This window comes from Lampris incognitus, chromosome 19, assembly GCF_029633865.1.
Source record: "Lampris incognitus isolate fLamInc1 chromosome 19, fLamInc1.hap2, whole genome shotgun sequence".
Lineage (NCBI taxonomy): Eukaryota > Metazoa > Chordata > Actinopteri > Lampriformes > Lampridae > Lampris > Lampris incognitus.
This window is the reverse complement of record NC_079229.1, coordinates 33909945-33929801: the sequence shown is the minus strand read 5'-3', so window position 1 is coordinate 33929801 and position 19857 is coordinate 33909945. Positions and strand designations below refer to the sequence as shown.

The 19857-nt window shown below is 45.6% G+C and overlaps 2 protein-coding genes across 2 annotated transcripts; both read left to right on the top strand.

Annotated features, from left to right (window-relative positions):
- The first annotated feature begins 3650 nt into the window (after positions 1-3650).
- plag1 (pleiomorphic adenoma gene 1) lies at positions 3651-5319 on the top strand. The gene is made up of 2 exons (XM_056299800.1): positions 3651-3898; positions 4119-5319. The coding sequence occupies exons 1-2, from the start codon at positions 3651-3653 to the stop codon at positions 5317-5319; spliced, it is 1449 nt and encodes a 482-aa protein (XP_056155775.1).
- Positions 5320-17972: 12653 nt separating this feature from the next.
- On the top strand, positions 17973-19688 carry mos (v-mos Moloney murine sarcoma viral oncogene homolog). Its single transcript, XM_056299804.1, has one exon. The coding sequence runs from the start codon at positions 17973-17975 to the stop codon at positions 19005-19007; it is 1035 nt and encodes a 344-aa protein (XP_056155779.1). The 3' UTR covers positions 19008-19688.
- The last annotated feature ends 169 nt before the right edge of the window (positions 19689-19857 follow it).

Here is a 19857-nt window from a genome sequence, read left to right as displayed (position 1 = left end):
GCTAAGATTTGATTGTGCATATGGTGTCGTTCACATCGCTGCAGACGAGCACCCCTGTTCGTTAGGGGGGAAGCAAGCTGTGCTGGCCGCGGTGGTCGTGGCAGGTTGTAATGGCTGTGTTAGTAATCCGTAATAAGGAGCTATAGTCCTGTAGCCCATGACATCATGCACTATAGCGTGTAGTTGTGCACTGGTGGTCGTTGGGAGTTGATAGCCCTGCGAGCTCCCACGGTGAGCCCGGTCTACTGATTAGTGAGGATCCTTTTCCAAATGCAGTGTATTTATTTCTCATCCACTCCTGTTTGGGGAAGAGATATTTGGAAGTAGCCTGCTGCTGCTGCTGCTGCTGCTGCTGCTGCTGTTGTTGTTGTTGTGCTCATTGGATGGATGTGGTTGTGTGCTGGTGGGATGTTGGCAGTGTGTTGGGGCATCTCTCCTAGAGGGGCATGTTAGCTTCTTCTGGCTACAACAACACCTGTCTTTCCCCATGCATATTTAAAGTAAACAATTTCAGTTTTAATTTTTCAGCATTTCATCCCCGTTTGGACTATTTTTATGTTTTTAAGCATACGGTGAGCCGTGTGGACAGTAGCATCAGTGTGTGTGTTGGCCTTTTTTTCCCCCCCATACAAATTGGACCACTTTATGTTTAGACGTGTAATTCCGTCACACACGTAAGCCAACTGTGACAGGGAGGGTCGAGTCGAGGAGAAGACAGGCTGGTTTTGAGAGAGCAGCTTTGTCTTTCAGGAGCCCTAAAAGGTTGTTTCATGTGTGTTTGTTTGGGGTGTGTTTGGATGAAGGTGGAATAAATGTTGGCCATGTGAAAGGGCTCTTCATCTGCAGAGTCCTCCTCATGTGTGTCCCTGCACTTTTTGTTACCCACAACAGTTTCTGGTCCATTCGCGTTCCTGGTTTGGGGCGTGAATGGATCAGAACTTCTTCCTCCTCAAACGGCTTCTGAAAATCTGAAGTTTATTTACTGACAAGTTGCATCAAGGATTCCTCTCATTCGCCCACACCGGTCTGCTTCTGTGGTTGTTCGGATTTGTAGGAGAAACGTGAAATTTTGCATTTGTTTGTGATTAAAATTATCAAGTAAAAATCACAGATTTCGGCTGTGATGTCGGCGTTTGGCGTTTTAATTTTGAGCATTCTGCTTTTTAAGACGGCCAGGTTCTGATTCACTTTTTCATACTTCTGATTTTGAGCTTGTTTTATTTCTTCTCATATTAATAATCACATAATTAGGTAAGAGCTGAGGACAAATTACTTTCCCAGATTTTACAGAAACAATTTCCAAGCGTGTAAAAATTAGTCATGAATATGATGTGGAATTCAGTGAGGTTTTGTACCTGTTCAGGGAGCTACCTTCCCGTTGGACTGAATTAATTCTTATTTACATAAAACATGTCTTACTTCTATTATATGCCATAATTCTATAAAATATTACCGGTCTGGTTCCAGTTAAGGATGTAAAACTGAAACTCTGCATAATAACTAAGATACAAACACTAAACTCTGTAGAAAGACCAGTAAATCCAAACATACTGAACCGTTTCTTATTCACACAGGACATTTTAATTCTAGTAGATTATCAGGAATTTTCTCAACAGACGATTGGGATCAAAATTATTTCCCTTTTCGATGACAAAATATTTTTTGCTTCTTTTGGTGAATATCCGACATTTCTGCCCTTGTTTAGGAAACCAAACAAGTTTAGATTTTCACATTTATTTCATCACCAAGTCAGAATAGATTAGACAGCTGTCATATTTAATTCCTTCAGTATTTTCCCTCGATTCACTTAAATTCCAACACAATATTAAGGACATGAACGCTTTCACTAACTCTTCGTTTCAACCCAGAAGACAGACATTGCTTTCATAACCGCTTCTAATTAGTTTTCAGAGGCTGTGCAGCCCCTGTACGCGTGCAGCTTCGGCACACAGCATGGATTTAATTGTTTTTAGAGATGCACATGGCAGCACAGTTTCTGCTTTTAGGAAAAATCATCTTAAGTTGTTTGCTGGCTTTCTGAAATGACAGAAGCGGCGCGAAGGCCGTGTTGCCCCGCGGCAGATTGCGGATGAGATTTACATCTTTGGGTCTTCGCTTTGTCACTCGTGGCTTTCTAATGACAACGTAATGGGAGAATAACTGGTCTTTTTTAAATACATGCAAGCAGCAATTTGCGCAATTTGTCTGCACCGCGTGTCTTCATCTGCAAACAGCAAAACAGCTCCGGCTGCATGGTGGTAAATGTGGACACCTTCTCTGAGTATTTGTTCCTCCATCAGTGAAACTGGGCTCAGCTCACGGCGTGGCCCTGTCAGCCAGGAACCTTTAACTTTATTCATTCATTTGCTGTGTTGATTCTCCATGTTTTCCATTTTTTGAATTAGTTTTATTGTCATCGTTTTGTCTTGTTCTTTGTGTGCTAATTCTCTGCTGCAGAGACAAGAAAATGCCCTGCAGGGGTTTGGACAGTTGTACGGTCAACACAATCTGTTTCACGGCCTTCCTTTTTCCTCTGCACTAGTTTTCTTCTGTGTTTATGCAGCGGGGTTTTCGTCGGTCTGTCTTTAATCTACTGACACACAACTTTTTAACTTTGATTAGACTTAAGGCAATTGTTTGAATTAGAGCATTTCATAGTTAGCCAGTTCTACTCTTCATACTGAATCTCAGATGGCCTGGTATCAAATACGGATCAAAGCTGAAAGTACAACATGATTTTCAGAGATTCTTCTAGTAAAAGAGCAGAACCGTGTCAAAAAGAAGTAAAAACCATTACAAGACCATCGGTGTAAAACTGAGAACTTTTCTCCGTTCACCCGATCGGTTTCTTCAGTGCTGATCTTGTGGGGAAAGCCGCCCCCCGTGGTGAAGGAGGACGTCCACATGTAGGTAAGGGCGAGGCGACGTGCCGGAAAGGTGCTCTCTGAACGGATGGCCGGATGTCCTCGCCTCCTTCACTAAAATAAAAAGCTGGATTTGCCCACGAGATTAGAACCGAACAAGCCAAACGGACGAACGGTGAATGTTTTCAAATCTCCAGACGGTAGATTTCGTTTCGAAATCCTATACCCCCTGATGAATGATGGGAATCTACACAGTCATCAAGCAAAATCGCATAATTCTGCACCTCTTTCAGTAAGGTATCGCACAAGGGAAAGGTTCAGGGAAGTAGTTTCAGCTATCAGGGACTCATAGATTTTGCTTACAGGCCCCATCGGTTGCCAAATAGAAATTGGCTAGCTGTCCCACCACATGTCTGGATGTTAATAATGCTGTATTAACATAACTTTATCTGCATGATGGTACATTAAGTCTAATTATAGTTTTAATGTTGTTCTTAGTCTTACAAGGAATGAAAAGGATTTTCTGATGTGGGCCAGGTGATTACATTTCAAACTGTGTTTGTAGCTGTGCCAGAATACGTACACACAGTACTTTGTCACCCTCTGATATAACCACCCAGTAAATCAACCATCCTCACTCCACCTCTCTCCCTCTCTCTCTCATTTGCTTTCCTCAGGCCTATCAGTCCGGGCGGTGTTGAGCACATAAAACTGGATAGAGCACTGGCACCCATATTAGTTAGGCACTGCGCCCCTGTCCATGTAGCTGGTCTGCCTTAGGGTGCCATGGCCACGGGAACCCAGGGCCACCGTGACCACATCCTGGAGAAAGCCAAGCTCGTGCCGGCCACTGGGAGGCGCAAAAGAGCAGAGGGGAAGCCTAAGAAGAATTTCCCCTGCCAAGTGTGCCAGAAGGCTTTCAACAGCGTGGAGAAGTTGAAGGTGCACTCGTACTCGCACACAGGAGAGAGACCCTACCGCTGCTCCCACCCCGACTGCACCAAGGCATTCGTCTCCAAATACAAGCTGCTACGGTACAGACAGGCGGCCATGTCTCGCAGGCTGCAGCATGCTGCTTCTCTCTTTCACTCCATTTGTCATGTAGTAGTCAGAGATGATATGTTCATGAATTGTATTTTCACTCTTTCATCTGTCAGATTGTGTGTTGTGTGAGTTAGAAATAGCATGCCTACTTAAAGCACTTAGATAATTGCTGATATTCTGAGCGCTCATAAAATGTGTCTATGTTCAAAGGCATATGGCAACTCACTCGCCAGAAAAAAGCCACAAGTGTTCATACTGTGAGAAAATGTTCCACCGCAAGGATCACTTAAAGAATCACCTGCACACTCACGACCCATACAAGGAGGCGTTCGCCTGCCAGGAGTGTGGCAAGAGTTATAACACCAAGCTGGGCTTCAAGCGGCACCTAGCCCTTCACGCGGCCAACAGCGGAGACCTCACTTGCCAGGTTTGCCTGCAGCCATTCGCCAGCACCGAGGTGCTTCTGGAACACCTCAAAACCCATGCCGGTAAGTCCTCTGGCGGGACCAAAGAGAAAAAGCACCGGTGTGAACATTGCGAGCGTCGGTTTTACACCCGCAAAGATGTTCGACGCCACATGGTGGTGCACACCGGACGCAAGGACTTCCTGTGTCAGTACTGCGCTCAGCGCTTTGGTAGGAAGGACCACCTGACACGACACGTGAAGAAGAGCCACGCTCGGGAGCTGCTGAGGGTAAAGACTGAGCCGGCCGATTCGCTGGAGCCCTTTGTCTGCGACCTTTCATCTGGGGGTATCAAGGGGGAGCTCCCAGGCATGCTGCCCCCACCGAGACAGCTCCAGCTCAACATGTACACAGGTCCCGTCCTGGACACAGAGCCCTTCCCAACCTCGATGCATCCCCTGTCTCTGAAGTACCCCCTGGGCTCCAACTTTACCTCATATGCTGTTTCCTCCCAGGAGCGGGAGCAGAATCTAAAGGGAGAACTGGAGACCTACCTGATGGAACTGCAGAGCGCCATGCCTTCCTCCTCCTCTGCAGCCGAAGACACTCAGCTCTCCTCCTCCAAGCTGGAGCTGGAGCAGCAGGTGGGTGTATTGGAGGGAACGAGCGAGGAGGCGTCCCTGTCTAAAATGTCCACAACTGCAGCAGCGGTGTCAGCCTCGGCGATAGGTGACTCACTGGCCTCGTCCTCCTCATTGCTGGACTTCTCGCAGCTCTTTAACTTTCTGCCATTGAACGGCCCACCGTACAACCAGGCAGGCAGCAGCAGCTCGCTGGGTGTTCCCTATCCACCCACCGAAGAGCCCACGCCTCTAGTCCAGCTGCCCCAACAGCCCCCAGATGGCCCAGAGGCTGCCGAAAGCTCCCTCCAGGGGCTGACCTCCTCCTTTATATCCAGCCTGAGCACACCCACCACACTACCCCGCTTCCACCACGCCTTTCAGTGACACAGTATGTACTGCCTCTGGCATGCACGTGCTCTCACATCTGCACAAATTTTTACACACACACACACACACACACACACACACACACACACACACACACACACACACACACACACACACACACACGTTAAGCTATACATTTACACCAGTCGATAGACAAACAGCCAGGCTGTTTTATGATACATAAAGATGCCAGTAAAAAAAAAAAAAACACATTTTTGTTTTTGAAGATGTCCAGAAAATAAGGTGATTACATGTGCAGACACTGACACAAGCGACAGATGTATGTGACCGTGAGCACTGACAGTAGTACACAGGAACCTCCACAGGTGCTTTGGCTCAGTTCACATTCTGATGGGTACTGTTGGGATGTCTGAAGGTTTGTATCTGTTCCATTCACAAATCCTCACCACCACTACACCCTCACCACCGCAGCGATAGCCTTCGCCCGCGTACACATTAGTCTGCCTGTCGGATAGGGGGAGTTTGTTTTAAACATAGAAATGAGATTGCAGTGATATTTTCTTCTCTATACCTAACCCCTGTTACTTTAGAAGATATTGTCCTTAGTGTGCAGATTTTGCTTTGTTAATTGATTTTCATATAAGCACTTTGAACTTTTGTGATGCTGAATGTCATCACAATTGACCTTTGTCATTTGTCTGATTTTCTTTTTGTGGTAGTACTTTTAAGCGATCCACAGAACAGAATCATCCACCTTGTTGCAGACTAGGTACTGAGGAATAACTACTGAGCACCAGTGTTACCAGTTTCAAACTCCATTTTGTGCATTGAGAGAGGTCATGGCAAAGTTTCTTCTCAACTCCTCAGTAGAGGCGTTTTGTTCACAAGTGCAAATCTGTCTATCATTTAAGTTTGTCAGAAGGTTTCCCCACACCGCAAACCAAAGTCAACCAAATGAAAACATGCATTGCTGCTAGTTTTTGAAATGCGCAGTATTATCAATTCAGCTAGCTTAAACACACCCATCTAAGCGGGCCTAGTTTGTGTGCTTCATCACAGGACAGAGACGACACCAAGGACTGTTGGTTATCATACTCTCTCCTCTAAACTCGCTGTCCATCAGAGACAAAGCAATGCCGGTTTGGAAAGCTAAGCTCAACCACATGTCTTAGTCAGGAGGCACCGGGCAGTCAGAAACATGAGTCCACATGGCTATCCCCAGAAATACTTTTAAGCTTCAAGTCATTCATTGTGGCACTCAAACACACGTGGCTGCTCGCTGCTGAATTGCCATGGACTTCCCTAAACCGCTATGTGAAAAGACCCATCTAAACTCCCCGAGTAGTGGTATCTCAGCTGACTACCAAGGAACTACACCACACATTACTACACGTTATGTGAAATTAGGCTAACTGTTGTGCAACTGCTGATGGTTTTGAACATGGCTACTGACCTGCCGCCTCTCACCCCGTCAACATCATCTCACTTTCTTCATAAAAAGACAACCAAACTAGGAAGTAAGGAAGCAAAGCAAATACCAGCACTGCTTCAGTGGCGAAGGAGAGAGTTGGAAATGAGCTGGTTGGGGGTTCAGAAGATGTAGAAGTGTGGAGTCACAGACAATAAGAGTACGCTTCGTGAAGCCGCTTTCGCCACCCAGTCAAGCACTAATCTGGTAACATGGGTACTGTTTTATTCAGACCTCTAAGAAGAGGAGCATCCGTGAACTGACGGACCTCCTAACACACAGCCCGACTGTTTACGTAGTTCAATTTGGCTTTTCAATTTTTTCTTTTTTCTTTTTTGAGGTGGTGAAGTTAGCCTACATTGTTTGTAAATCCCGGACTAAAAGAGACATCTTAAGTTGCAGCAGGATGAGAAAGTAGCAAAAACGTTTATTTTACATCTGGAAGTCATAACCTTTAATTTATACATACTTTGTGCTGAAAGCGCTTGAATGCTTTAAAGGCCTCGTATATGCCAGCAACATTTTCAGACATGCATACGGAGCTGGACGGTCTCCACAAGACCCTCGATTCTGCTGCCGTGAAGGAGTAATTCCCCTACATGTTTCTGAATATGAGTTTTCAGCTAACGCCTCCTCAGATGTGTGTTTTCCTCCGGCCGGTTCGCCGCTAACTGACAGCTTCGCTTCATCGTCACCTTGCAGGAAAGACTTCTGTCCGTTCTGATTTTGCTTAAGCAAGCAAAAAAAAATTTTTTTGGGAAATATTTGTGGTTTCTAGAAAAAAAATTACCCCGACAAAAAGTCATAAAATTCAAAAATGTCTGAGCTTTACTTCGATGCATTTCTTATTAGTAAAGTGAACCTCAGTTTTAGTGCAGCTCTTCTTCCATGCTACTGGCATCCTGAAGTCCAAATTGTGTAATGTTCTTATGTTATCTCATTTGTTAAAAGGCTAAAATCTAGAATTTTAAAAAAAGAAGTAGAGTGTGTTATATTCCTGCCAAATGTGACTTTGCTCAAAAACGTGTTTTGCGGCTTTCCGATCCCATTACAACTAAACCAAAGCAAGTGTATTTCTGATAAATGTAGGTAAATACAGGCTGCCATTCAGCCTTTGCATTGCAGCGTCGGCAGGGCTCGGTTTTCCTTTATGTTTGCATCAAAATCAGACACTGTCCCGTAAAACGGAGAACACACGCCGTGCTGGTCTTAGTGCTGCCATCCAGGCCGGTTTAGTGACAATCAATTCTCCAACAGAACAGACAGCTGAGAGAGCCGAGATGACAACTTAACAGTACGGAGACGAATGCTGGACGCTCTCTGAGGAACAGAGACTGGCTTCGTGGATCCAATAACTGTTAACACGGACATGATAATCTAATAACTGATCTTAATTCTTAATCTGATCATGGAGGGGCATTGTTAATGTTCTGGTTTATGTGCAAATAGAGCTGGGCAATATATCGATAAATCGGTATATCTATCATGATATAAGAAGGGGTATCGTCTGGAATTTTGGAAATTGTGATATGGCGTTAAGTGTTGTCTTTTCCTGGTTTTAAAGGCTGCCTTACAGTTAATTGATGTAATAATGTGAACTGATCAGACTTTTCTAGCGGTTCTGTTATTTGCCTTCACCCACGTAGTTATTATACAGGCATTATGATGATTATTTATCAAAAATCTGATTGCGTAAATCCAAAGGAGTTGAATCAAGTGCAACGAAACGTCCTCAGGGATATATACCAAGTCCAGTTGCACTTGATTGAACTCCTTTGGATAACCATGACCTGGATGAATGAGAACATTCACAGACATGATTGCGTAAATGTTTTCTGAAAACACCAGTAGTCATCCCAATAATATCGATAATCAAGGGATTTGGTCCAAAAATATCGTGATACTTGATTTTGTCCATATCGCCCAGCCCTGCGTGTAAACCTTACTGTCCGATACAAACTTGCCTTGAAATTGAATGTTACCTGTCAGAGGACGTCATTCAGTTTCCTGCTGTCAGCCACGACATTTGCTTCCACTGCACGGAGTCGGGTGCTCCAGCACAGCTCGCCAATGCTTCACCAAATGTTGGCTTGAAATATGAAGTCTCGGTGCAAATCTATATTGATATATGGGGATAAATTGTGAGAGAATCTATGAAAGAAACAATTTAAAGTATGTTGGGCAAGTTTTTGTGAAAGTTTAGATGGACAGAGCTACTGGGAGAACAGTGTTTACATCCTCTAATAATGTGACTTATACTGCAGGATTCCACATCTTATTAAAGTTATACAGTAGAGACGTATAAAACAAGTATTGCACATGTATCGATACTGTGAATATCACCAAATCTGAGCTCAGATTTTGATTTAAGATGTTCATATGGTCTGTCTCTCAATCGCCTATGGACGCACTCATGTCAATACTGTGAGCATCACATTAAGAATAGCTCATTTCCATGTAATCGCTAGCATGACACATCCTGTGAATTTCACAAATCCAGTCTCCATACATTGTCAGTAGAGGTGCACGGATTCATTTTACTTTCATCTGACTGTAGTTTTTGTACTCTTCATGTTTTGGATACGATGGGGCTCATGTTCTCAACTATCTTAACTATACTGAGATGTTTGTATAAGTAGGAATATTGTGAAGTTTGTTTTAGGGACTTTGGACCAGCGGGTCTGTTTCAGCTGAGAAAATCTAGACGGCGAAAAAGAATGAGACACACTCCAGTTAACAGCTTGGCATGCATTTGAGCAAGGCACTTCACCTCCATTTACTCTAGTGAATCTGGTATGTGATTAAGATGTAGAAAGTGTTGGTGATTTGAAGGGAGCTCCGCTTATGAATGTGCTGATTTGTGTGAGTGCAGAGCAGGGTAGGGCATGCACCCACAACAAACCTTGCCTGGATAAATAAAGGTTTGAAAAAATTTGCAAGCCAAGAATATTTAATGTAACTTAAACGTAAAAGATTGTCACTCCGGCCACGTGAATTAGGTAGAATCAGTGTGCAAAGCTTCATTTTAACTACAGGAAACCTAGAAAGTAAAGCGTGTGAAGTTCTGATGTTTTGGGAGGACACGTGTTGACCGGGTGGTAGCTAGCACGAGACGGTGGTTTTGCTCATTCAGAACAATTCAAAATTCAGCTAATGAAGTTGACATCTTACATAGCCGACTGCTGTATCCAGATCTCGGAAGTACACTGTCATTATTACTGCAAAGAATCTCGTTAAAAAAAAAAAAGCCTATTATCAAACTCATTTAAAAATAGCATCAAACTTCATAATGAACGCGTCTGGTTGAGAACTGGAGTCTTTCAGTTTCAGCCTGCACCCAGTCTAGCTTGACGATGAGGAAACCGATCCCAAACCTAACACATGGTCTAGGCACTCGTGCACATTAGAAGTGAAATATAGAAATACTCAAAGTTCCAAATAAGAAAAACAATAACAGTAAAGATTGTGCTTAATCAGTATTGTTTGAGACTCTTTCACTGTTGGAAAACTTGTCAGAAAACTCCAGTCAGGCTTGGATAAACCCCCCCCCCCCCAAGAGCTAATTAAAGACATTTAGTCAGAAAATAGACATTAACAAGCAAATGACTTCCACTAAGAATTAGCATGAGTGTATAGTAGTTTTTTTTTTAACCAACTAGTATTACTTTAGTACATAGCAGAGCTCAACCAGCAAGGCAGTGCTGGATTTGCGAAACAGGAAAATGTGATTTACGTTTCGGATGCTGAGCCGAGAGGAAACGAGATGTTCAGATTTTTCTAAAAAATGTCTTGTGCCCAAAACGGCTCTTGTCCAGTCAAAAGGCTGTGTCATCACAATCTTCTCATTCCTCCTTTATTTAAGGCCAGGAGTGCTTTTCTCAACCGGTGTGCGTTGTGAACTAAAGCACATACAGTAGCCATGTTACTCAATCATCAGCACGGACAAAGTCAGATCCAGCAGTCAGACATCGCCACTGACTATCACGGTAACCACAGAGAAGTTCACACGATACTGATAAATATCATGATATCCACCTATATGTGCCAACACACCGTGTTTAAAGATCCAGCTGAGGTTCGTCACGTCGACCTGGTCGGTAATGTCAAATATCAAACCAAAACCAGTTTTCAAACAGCACTCCCTCAAATACTTCACACCTCATTTTGTGCGATATCCTAGGTGATAGATTCTTGTTATCATTCATTTTTAGATCGTCTAAACTGAACAGACGATCAATGATAATATCGAATTATAGCCCAGCCCTTCCTTTTACATGCTTGGTCACCATGTGTACATAACTTAATAGTGTTATCATTTACCTCACATGCTTATTGTTTTTTGTTTTTTTTGTTTTGTTTTTTTTTCTCCGAAAATCTAAAGATTTAAGAAAAAGTGTTATAATCACATGTTTCTCTTCATAACTGATAGGACTTATGGAAACACGAATGGCAACAGTACATTTGTATAATGGGTTGTGATGTCTGAGACGTGGAGCTGAATGTGTAATGTTTATGAAGCGTTATGGACGTTTGCTATTTGTATCTTGTGAAGGTTTGTGGTTTTACAAGAAATATTAGCAAGCCGCTATATGGTTTTGTTTTTTTTGTAATCATAGCACTTTTTGTAAATTGAATGCCTTTGTTTCCTCCAATATTTTTTTTTTGTCTAAAACCTTTATTACAAAATGTGTAGATGATATATTTAGCTCTTTAGAGAACAGTAACATGTAAATACAATATAAAATGTTTTATTTTTACAGGTACAATTTTGACAGTGTTTTTCTATCAAAGTGTCATTTTTGCTTTACTTGCACAAGTGTTCTGTGTATCTCATTGTGGGGCCTTTTAACTAATAGTGTACCTGAACCCCAGACTTTAGGCTCGGATCATCAAGGCCAACGCTAGTGACTGTTCACCCGCTGGTGAGATCACAGGCAATAATATAGCGTATACTGACTATGTAGCACTTAATTATTATATACTAAGTTCACATATTGTTAAACTCGTTGTTTGAAAAACAACCATTGAACATGTTCAGTAGCTTACATGGGGGAGACAGTAAAAAAAAAAAAATCCATTCACCTTTTGACCTCAAATCTTTCAGTCTGTCTAAAGGAACACTGCTTGATTTCAGCCATCTTATTTCATTCTAAAAACCCAACACCTTTTTTTTTTCCCTCGTCGACTATGACGTCACCATGAAGAAGTGCCTCTTTCGGGGGGGGGGGGACGAGCGCAAAGGGCGGGAAAACTCGTCACACGTGGATTCGGACCCAGTGAAGGTGTCGAGACTTGTTTTCGACGGAATCTGAAAGGAAAACAAAAAAAACAAAAAAAACAAGACGAACACAAATCATTTTTTTTCCTTCTTTTTTTCCCAAAAAGAAAGAAAAAAGAAAAGAAAAAAAATCTGTGTGGTTTTTTTTCCCCTCAACAGCCGCGGAGTGGCTCCCGGACCACGTGGTGCACGTTCGCAGACGCTCGAGCGTGTAGGGGGGGGGCAGTTTTTTTTTGTTTTTGTTTTTTTGCCCCCTGGAGAAAAGAGGACGGCGGAAGCGTGAGTCTTCGGCGTGAGACACACGGACCTTTCAGCAATGCGTGTCGACCTTCTTTATAAGCTTCAGTGGTACCAGTGAACCTTATTGAATGTGTATGTAAGAAACACTGCAATACTGCAATATTGTTTTTTTCGGTATTGGATCAAGCTGCTAACATATACTTCTAAAGCTCCTTAAGGTGCTACAGACCTCTTATCTAGTTCTTAATTGTATCGTTTTAAAAACAAAAAATATACATTTTAGCTGAACAGTCGGCATATGTGTGTGTGTGCCAGGTTGTAATATATATAGCTACATCTATTTTTTTTTGTACTGTGACTTTTGTAGTCTTTTTACAGACTTGCCTGTAATATCACATGCTCCCCCCCCCCCATCTTCACCTGTGCGTGCGTGTGTGCGTGCGTGCGTGTGCGTGCGTGTGGTTTGGGAGAACTTTTGTCACGGTGGGAGATGGACTCGAGTGGATCCACTCAGAGAAAGGAGGACCGCTGGTGAAGACTATGATAATAAAATAAGAAATCACTCCGCATGACCTGATTTGAAAATGAGCTAAGGAATTTCAGAGGCAAACTGCATTCCAGCCATGTTGGTTTTGTTTTTTCATTGCATTTCAACAATGCCATCCTGTGATGATGATGATGATGATGATGATGATGATGATGGACTCATGTTGCTAATCCTCCATATTTTACTTTCAAATCTATTTTACAAACTACTGTTGTATTTTTATAAATATAGACAAAGTAATTCACACAAACATATGTATAAATATATATGTTTATAAGTTGTGTAAAATAGAAATTAATGCCGCAGCTTTTATCTTTTTTTTTCTCCTTTTTTTGTGTTTTTATTTTTTATTTTTAACATTGACATTATCCAAAGAGGCAGATTATTTATTGTCTGGCAGAATAACCTGATTTGATCTTCATACCTTTGCTGCTATGAAAGAGAGAAGAGCTGCAGTCTTCAACTCCAGTGTTTTTACACAATGTATGGAAAGTTCAATAAACTACAAGAAGGATCCAATCGTGAGTCTGTTGGTTAAAATGATCAGCCACATCTCATACGTTTTCCCCGGACGTAGACGCGCTCAAATTTGTTGGTATCCCCTCCACGAAAAATACGAAGAACGCACAAGTTTCTCTGAAATATCGGCCTCCACCATTGTTTATTCCATATGTCATAGAGACCAGACTTAGCTTTCGATTTTAAAAAAAATTATTATTCAACATAATTTTGTAAATAATAAAACAAATGAAAATGGCATGGACAAAAAATGATGGGACCTTTAACCTTATATTTGGTTGCACAACCTTTAGGGGCATGGCGGCGCAGCGGTCGCCTCACAGCAAGAAGGTCCTGGGTTCGAGCCCCGGGGTAGTCCAACCTTGGGGGTCGTCCCGGGTCGTCCTCTGTGTGGAGTTTGCATGTTCTCCCCGTGTCTGTGTGGGTTTCCTCCGGGGGCTCCGGTTTCCTCCCACAGTCCAAAGACATGTAGGTCAGGTGGATCAGCCGTACTGAATTGTCCCTAGGGGTGAATGTGTGTGTCGGTCCTGTGGTGGTCTGGCGGCCTGTCCAGGGTGTCTCCCCGCCTGCCGCCCAATGCCTGCTGGGATAGGCTCCAGCATCCCCGCGACCCTGAGAGCAGGACCAGCGGTTTGGATAATGGATGGATGGATGGGTGGAACCTTAAGAGGCAGTCACACATTTTCTTTAGCTCCCAATGAGACTTCTGCACCTGTTAACAGATATTTTGGCCCTCTCCTCCTGGGCCAACTGCTGCAGCTGTCTCGGGTTTGATGGCCGCTTTCTCCAGACTAGAAGTTTCAACTCTTTTCATCGATATTTGATAGGATTCAGCTCAGGACTCTTCAGAATAGTCCCAACGTTTTGTTCCTTTTCCATTCTCGGGTGGTTTTAGTGGTGTATTTTGGGTCCTCATCCTGTTGAAGGACCCATGACCTGTGTCTGAGACAGTTTTGACACTGGGCAGTACGTTTTGCTCCAGAATGCCTTGATAGTCTTGAGATTTCGTTGTGCCCTGCACAGATTCAAGGCACCCTGTGCCAGGCACAGCAAAGCAGCCCCGAAACATAACCGAGCCTCCTCCATGTCTCGCTGTAGGTATGGTGCTTTTCTTTGAAAGCTTCATTTATTCGTGTGAACATAGAGTTGATGGGATTTGCCAAAAAGCTCCAGTTTTGACTCATCTGCCCAATGTTTTTAAGCACATTTTAAAAAATCACCAAGGCTGCCTTTTTCACTCACGTAACAGCTAAAATCCGGTCTTTCTTGTCCATGATGCAGAGACTCTGATCATGCATGTGTTTCATCCAGACTTGATGACTGTAATGTTCTGTTGTCAGGTCTGCCACACGCTGGTACTAAAAGTCTTCAGATGGTTCAGAGTGCTGCAGCTAGAATCCTAACTAACTCTAGACAATTTGACCATATCACACCAACTCTTGCCTCCCTTCATTGGCTTCCTAGCCATGTTAGATCAGATGTCAAGGTGCTTCTGCTGACTTGTAAAATCCTAAATGGGCTTGCCCCATCTTACCTGTCTGACCTTCTTAAACCGTACATTCCGGGGCGTCCGGGTAGCGTGGCGGTCTATTCCGTTGCCTACCAACACGGGGATCACCGGTTTGAATCCCCGCGTTACCTCCGGGTTGGTCGGGCGTCCCTACAGACACAATTGGCCGTGTCTGTGGGTGAGAAGCTGGATGTGGGTATGTGTCCTGGTCGCTGCACTAGCGCCTCCTCTGGTCGGTCGGGTCAGGAGGGGGATAGCCTGATCCTCCCACACGCTACTTCCCCTCGGCGAAACTCCTCACTGTCAGGTGAAAAGAAGCGGCTGGGGACTCCACATGTATTGGAGGAGACATGTGGTAGTCTGCAGCCCTCCCCAGATCAGCAGAGGGGGTGGAGCAGAGACCGGGACAGCTCGGAGGGTGGGGTAATTGGCCGGATACAATGGGGAGAAAAGGGGGGGGGGGAATTCCAAAAACAAACAAAAATCCCATACATTCCATTCCAAGCTCTCCGCTCTCAAAATACAGGGCTCGTGTGTACCCCAAGTTAAAAAGAAGTCAGCAGGTGGCAGGGCCTTTTCCTATCGGGCCCCGTTCTTGCGGAAAAACCTGCCTGCTGCCACACCCAGGGAGGTTGGCTCCAGTTCCATGGACCTTAAAGCCTTAATAACATTTTCAACTGTTGTCACAGGAATATCAATCTGCTTGGAGACGGTCTTGCAGCTTGACTAGTCTATTATGTTCTGTCTGATCTCCTCAAACAACTCTCTCCTTTGCTTTCTCTGGTCCACGTTCAGTTCGGTGCACACGATGATACCGAGCAGCACAGCAACTACTTTTCTCCGTTTAAACAGGCCGAGTGACTGCTTACAAGGTTGGAGACATATGTGACACCACTTAAAGAAACTAATTAGTAGGAAATATCCCTAAGATCCAATGACTTATCATTTCTAGGGGTACTAACAAATGTGCCCAGGCCATTTTAGAAAATCCTTGTAGAATAAGCAATAATTCCTCTCTTTTCACAGCTCCTCTGCTTCATTTTATGACACACCAAAGAGATGCAAGTACGCACGACAAAGCGGCTTTTAGATTAATCACTTTTCAGGAGGGATGAAGCATCATTTCAGTGAGCTGTCAGGGTACCAACAAATCTGAGCACGCCTGTATCGCTCGACACACAGCTCATTTATACCTTCTGGTCAAATCCAGTGTGGAAATAGTGACGTATTGATCACGGCGATTTACTCTCTGCTGTCAGCAAGCGAGGCGACTCGTGTAGTCGCCCGTTTGCCATTTACAAACGGGAGACTTGCTTTGTCAATTCTGAACTCCGGATCATCTCCGGCTTTTGAACATCGAGGTGACTTTACAAAAGTAACGAACTGCCTTTTTTTTAACACTAAACATCTGAAAGAAGTTATTTGACCAATCCCCGTTACCTATCTCTTCATCACCCCCCCCCCCGAGAGAAACCAGCATTCTTATTGCCAACATTTGAGGGGGGGGGGATAACACAAAAACTCACGAGTGAACTATCCAAGATCACAAGGAAGTCAGTTTTTCAACAACAGAAAAGAACTGATTAACTAACTGATGTGCATGTCATTTGAGATAAAGGACACTCCTTCATCTCAAAGGGTTAATGGGCTTATTTTACCAAGAAGTTTGTAAAAGTGTAGATTAGCGAATCAAAACTAAAGAAAAGCAATAAATAGGAATAAAACTAACAAAATCAGAAAGTAACAACAGCTTATCTACAGTGACTGGAATAACGCCGGCTGCGGTGTATGGCTGAACACAGGGGTTGTAGTTGGCGCATGCTCAGATTCACAGCTGGACATTTTCCCCCCACCACCATCATCACCAGCCTCGTCTTGCAGTAGATATACTACTGAGGAGTGCCCCATCACTACCAGCTGCACCCTCAGCACACCCTCGACCTAAGGGGTCAGACTTTTTTTTAACCCTACCCTGCCCTTCATCTTAAATTACAACCCCCCTTCCCCCCTCCACCTCTATTACCCCCGCCAGCATAAGGAGACGCGTTATGGGGTGCGTCATGGTGGTGGGGTGCCCTAGGGGCGGGGAAGCAAGTTTGTAAACGTACAGAATAGTTTTAAAACTCACCTGAACCGGCATCACTAGCTGCAGTGCCCATCAATACGAGCCTATTCTGTGCTGTGATGCGCGGCACTGGTTTGCACGCAGAAGATCCACGCATGCGCCAACTTCCCCTGGATAAACTTTCTGAAAAAAATAAAAAACTAAATTAGCTCTATTGCACGCATACAGCGCGAGGGCTTCTCTGTAGGGCTGCTGCCGTCCTCTTATCACCACAGTACAGATCGTTCACACAATATTGTTCTGACGCTTCCCTTTTGCTTGAGTTGTGACTGTTTTGTTGTAACTCCGCCTGCCTGTTTGCGATGTAAAAGCACCCCGAGCTGCGTGAACGCAGCATGCTGCGTGAACAACGCAGGTTGTCGTTATTGTGCCATTAAACCAGCGTTCCCCGACCCGGTCCTCAAGGAACCCCCTATCCTGCAGATTTTCAGTGCAACCCTGCATGGGTAGCCCTGCTTGTACTTACTCAACCAATCATCTCGCAGCACTTAATTATGCAAGGTGTGCAACAGCTGACAGAATGGGTTGCAATGAAAATCTGCAGGATAGGGGTTCCCCCCTATCCTGCAGATTTTCATTGCAACCCTGCACTCAACCAATCATCTCGCAGCTCTTAATTATGCATGGTGTGCAACGTCTGACATAATTCATTGCTGATTGGTTGAATAACTACAAACAGGTACCTATTCAGGGTTGCCCTGCTTGTACTTACTCGACCAATCATCTCGCAGCACTTAATTATGCAAGGTGTGCAACAGCTGACATCATTCCTTGCTGATTGGTTGAATAACTACAAACAGGTACCCATTCAGGGTTGCAATGAAAATCTGCAGGATAGGGGTTCCCTTGAGGACCGGGTTGGGGAAACACTGCATTAAACCCTCCGGAACAGGGAGGAGCGGGTTTGGCTCGACGTTACACTAAAGCAGACGAAGAAGAAAGGTGCGCGTGATACGAACGGAGGGAACGCACCTGCGCTAGTCGGGAGCGCTGAACGGGAGCATGCCGTCTCCGATCCCCGCGACCCGCCTGCTGCCCAAAGACCTCTACCCGTCTCCGGACACCGGCACCTGCAGCAGCCCTCTGGCGAAATACTCCGGCGACGCCACTTTAAAAGTTCCCGTGCACAACTTCCCCAGGAGAGCCGCCGGCAGACTCTGGTCCTCCGTCGTGCAGTGGAAAGAGCTGAGGTCCATGCAGCCCATCGGCTCCGGGGGGTTCGGCTCGGTGTACAAAGCTCGCTACCTCGGGGAGACGGTTGCGGTGAAGACGGTGAAAAAGTGTGCCAAGAACAAGCTGGCGTCCCGGCAGAGCTTCTGGGCGGAGCTGCACGCCGCCGACCTCAGACACGCCAACGTCGTGCGCGTCATAGCCGCCAGCGCCTGCGTGCCGAGCACGCTGGAGCACGAGAACAGCATCGGCACCGTCGTGATGGAGTACGCGGGCAGCCGGAACCTCCACAGCGTCATCTACGGCAGCACGGAGGCAATAGCGGCGGACCGCTGGCTCGCCTACGCCACCGACATCGTCCGGGGCCTGGGCTTCCTCCACTCGCACGGCGTGGTGCACCTGGACCTGAAGCCGGCCAACGTGCTGGTGTCCAAGGACGGCGTGTGTAAAATAGCCGACTTCGGCTGCTCGCTGAAACTGGACAAGGCGTGCGAGGGCGGCGGCGCCGCCGCCGCCGCCGCCGCCGGCCGCCCCCCGTCCCCCGCCGGCGGAACCTACACGCACCGGGCCCCCGAGCTGCTGAAGGGGGAGCGCGTCACGGCCAAAGCGGACATCTTCTCTTTCGGCATCACCCTCTGGCAGCTGCTGGTCCGGGAGCAGCCCTACACCGGCGACCGGCATCACATCCTCTACGCGGTTGTGGCGCACAACCTGCGGCCGCCGGTGCAAGGCAAGCCGGCCTTCCAGACTGGGCGGGGGCGCGCCTGCGAGACTCTGGTGTGCCGGTGCTGGAGCGGCGACGCGCCCTCCCGGCCGAGCGCGCCGGCGCTGCTGGGGCACCTTGATGAAATGCGCACCCACAGCTGACACTTGCTGCACCGATTCGCTTTTCTTGGACTTTTAGGAAGGGGGACGTTAATGGCGGCTGGTTGTTAAAGGTATTTTAAAGTGCATATAGCCTGCAGGACGGTGGACCAGCCAGTGGCCCCGTGTTGTATCGGTGCAGTGCTTCCCAGTCCTGGTCCTGAGGCACCACTGGTACCATTCTGCCGGGTACTTAATGGCGTTCATGTGTTGTTTCAGGTCTAACAGCCTCCTGAGTCACTGCAGCGACAGGGTCTGTAGTGAACTACCTGTTGGGAGTCAGTAGTAGGGGTACCTGAGGACCAGCACCGGATCGCACTGGTGCATGGCCGGTAGTACTCAACCATGTACAGCTGAGGGCCCGGAGGGTGCAGGTTTTCATCCCAGCAGGACTCCGGGACAGGTGGTTTCCCTGCTCGGTTGAAGGCGTGCTCATCGGTGACGTCGGCTGGCGTGCGGTTGGAAGGGAAAACCTGCGTACGGTCTGCCCTGCCTGGCACGCGCCGAACCCTCCGACCACGCCCATTAAATTCCCCCACCCTGGACTGCAGGTCTAATTTTCTCTGTACTTGTCAGTAACAACTGTGGTCTTTTGACATTTAGTCAGTTGTCGTTTTTATTTGTTAACTGTTAAGGATGTTGTGAGGATTTGCAAATGTGTTTTACCCAGATTGGTGTGTTTAAAATGGGGAGAATATGTTTAATGTGAACAAATTGTGTTCAGTTGTGAAGCGTTAAACAATGTGTTTTAATTTAATGGGGTTTCATTAAATAATTCTTACCGTGTGCTTGATTTATTTTTTTGCCAATTATTCCGACCTAATGTTTAATATGGGTGATTTAAAGTAGGTTT

Coding starts and splice junctions, on each gene's coding strand:
- plag1 (XM_056299800.1), top strand. CDS start 3,651: ATGGCCACGGGAACCCAGGGCCACCGTGACCACATCCTGGAGAAAGCC. Junction 3,899..4,118: donor TCCAAATACAAGCTGCTACG/GTACAGACAGGC, acceptor CTATGTTCAAAG/GCATATGGCAACTCACTCGC.
- mos (XM_056299804.1), top strand. CDS start 17,973: ATGCCGTCTCCGATCCCCGCGACCCGCCTGCTGCCCAAAGACCTCTAC.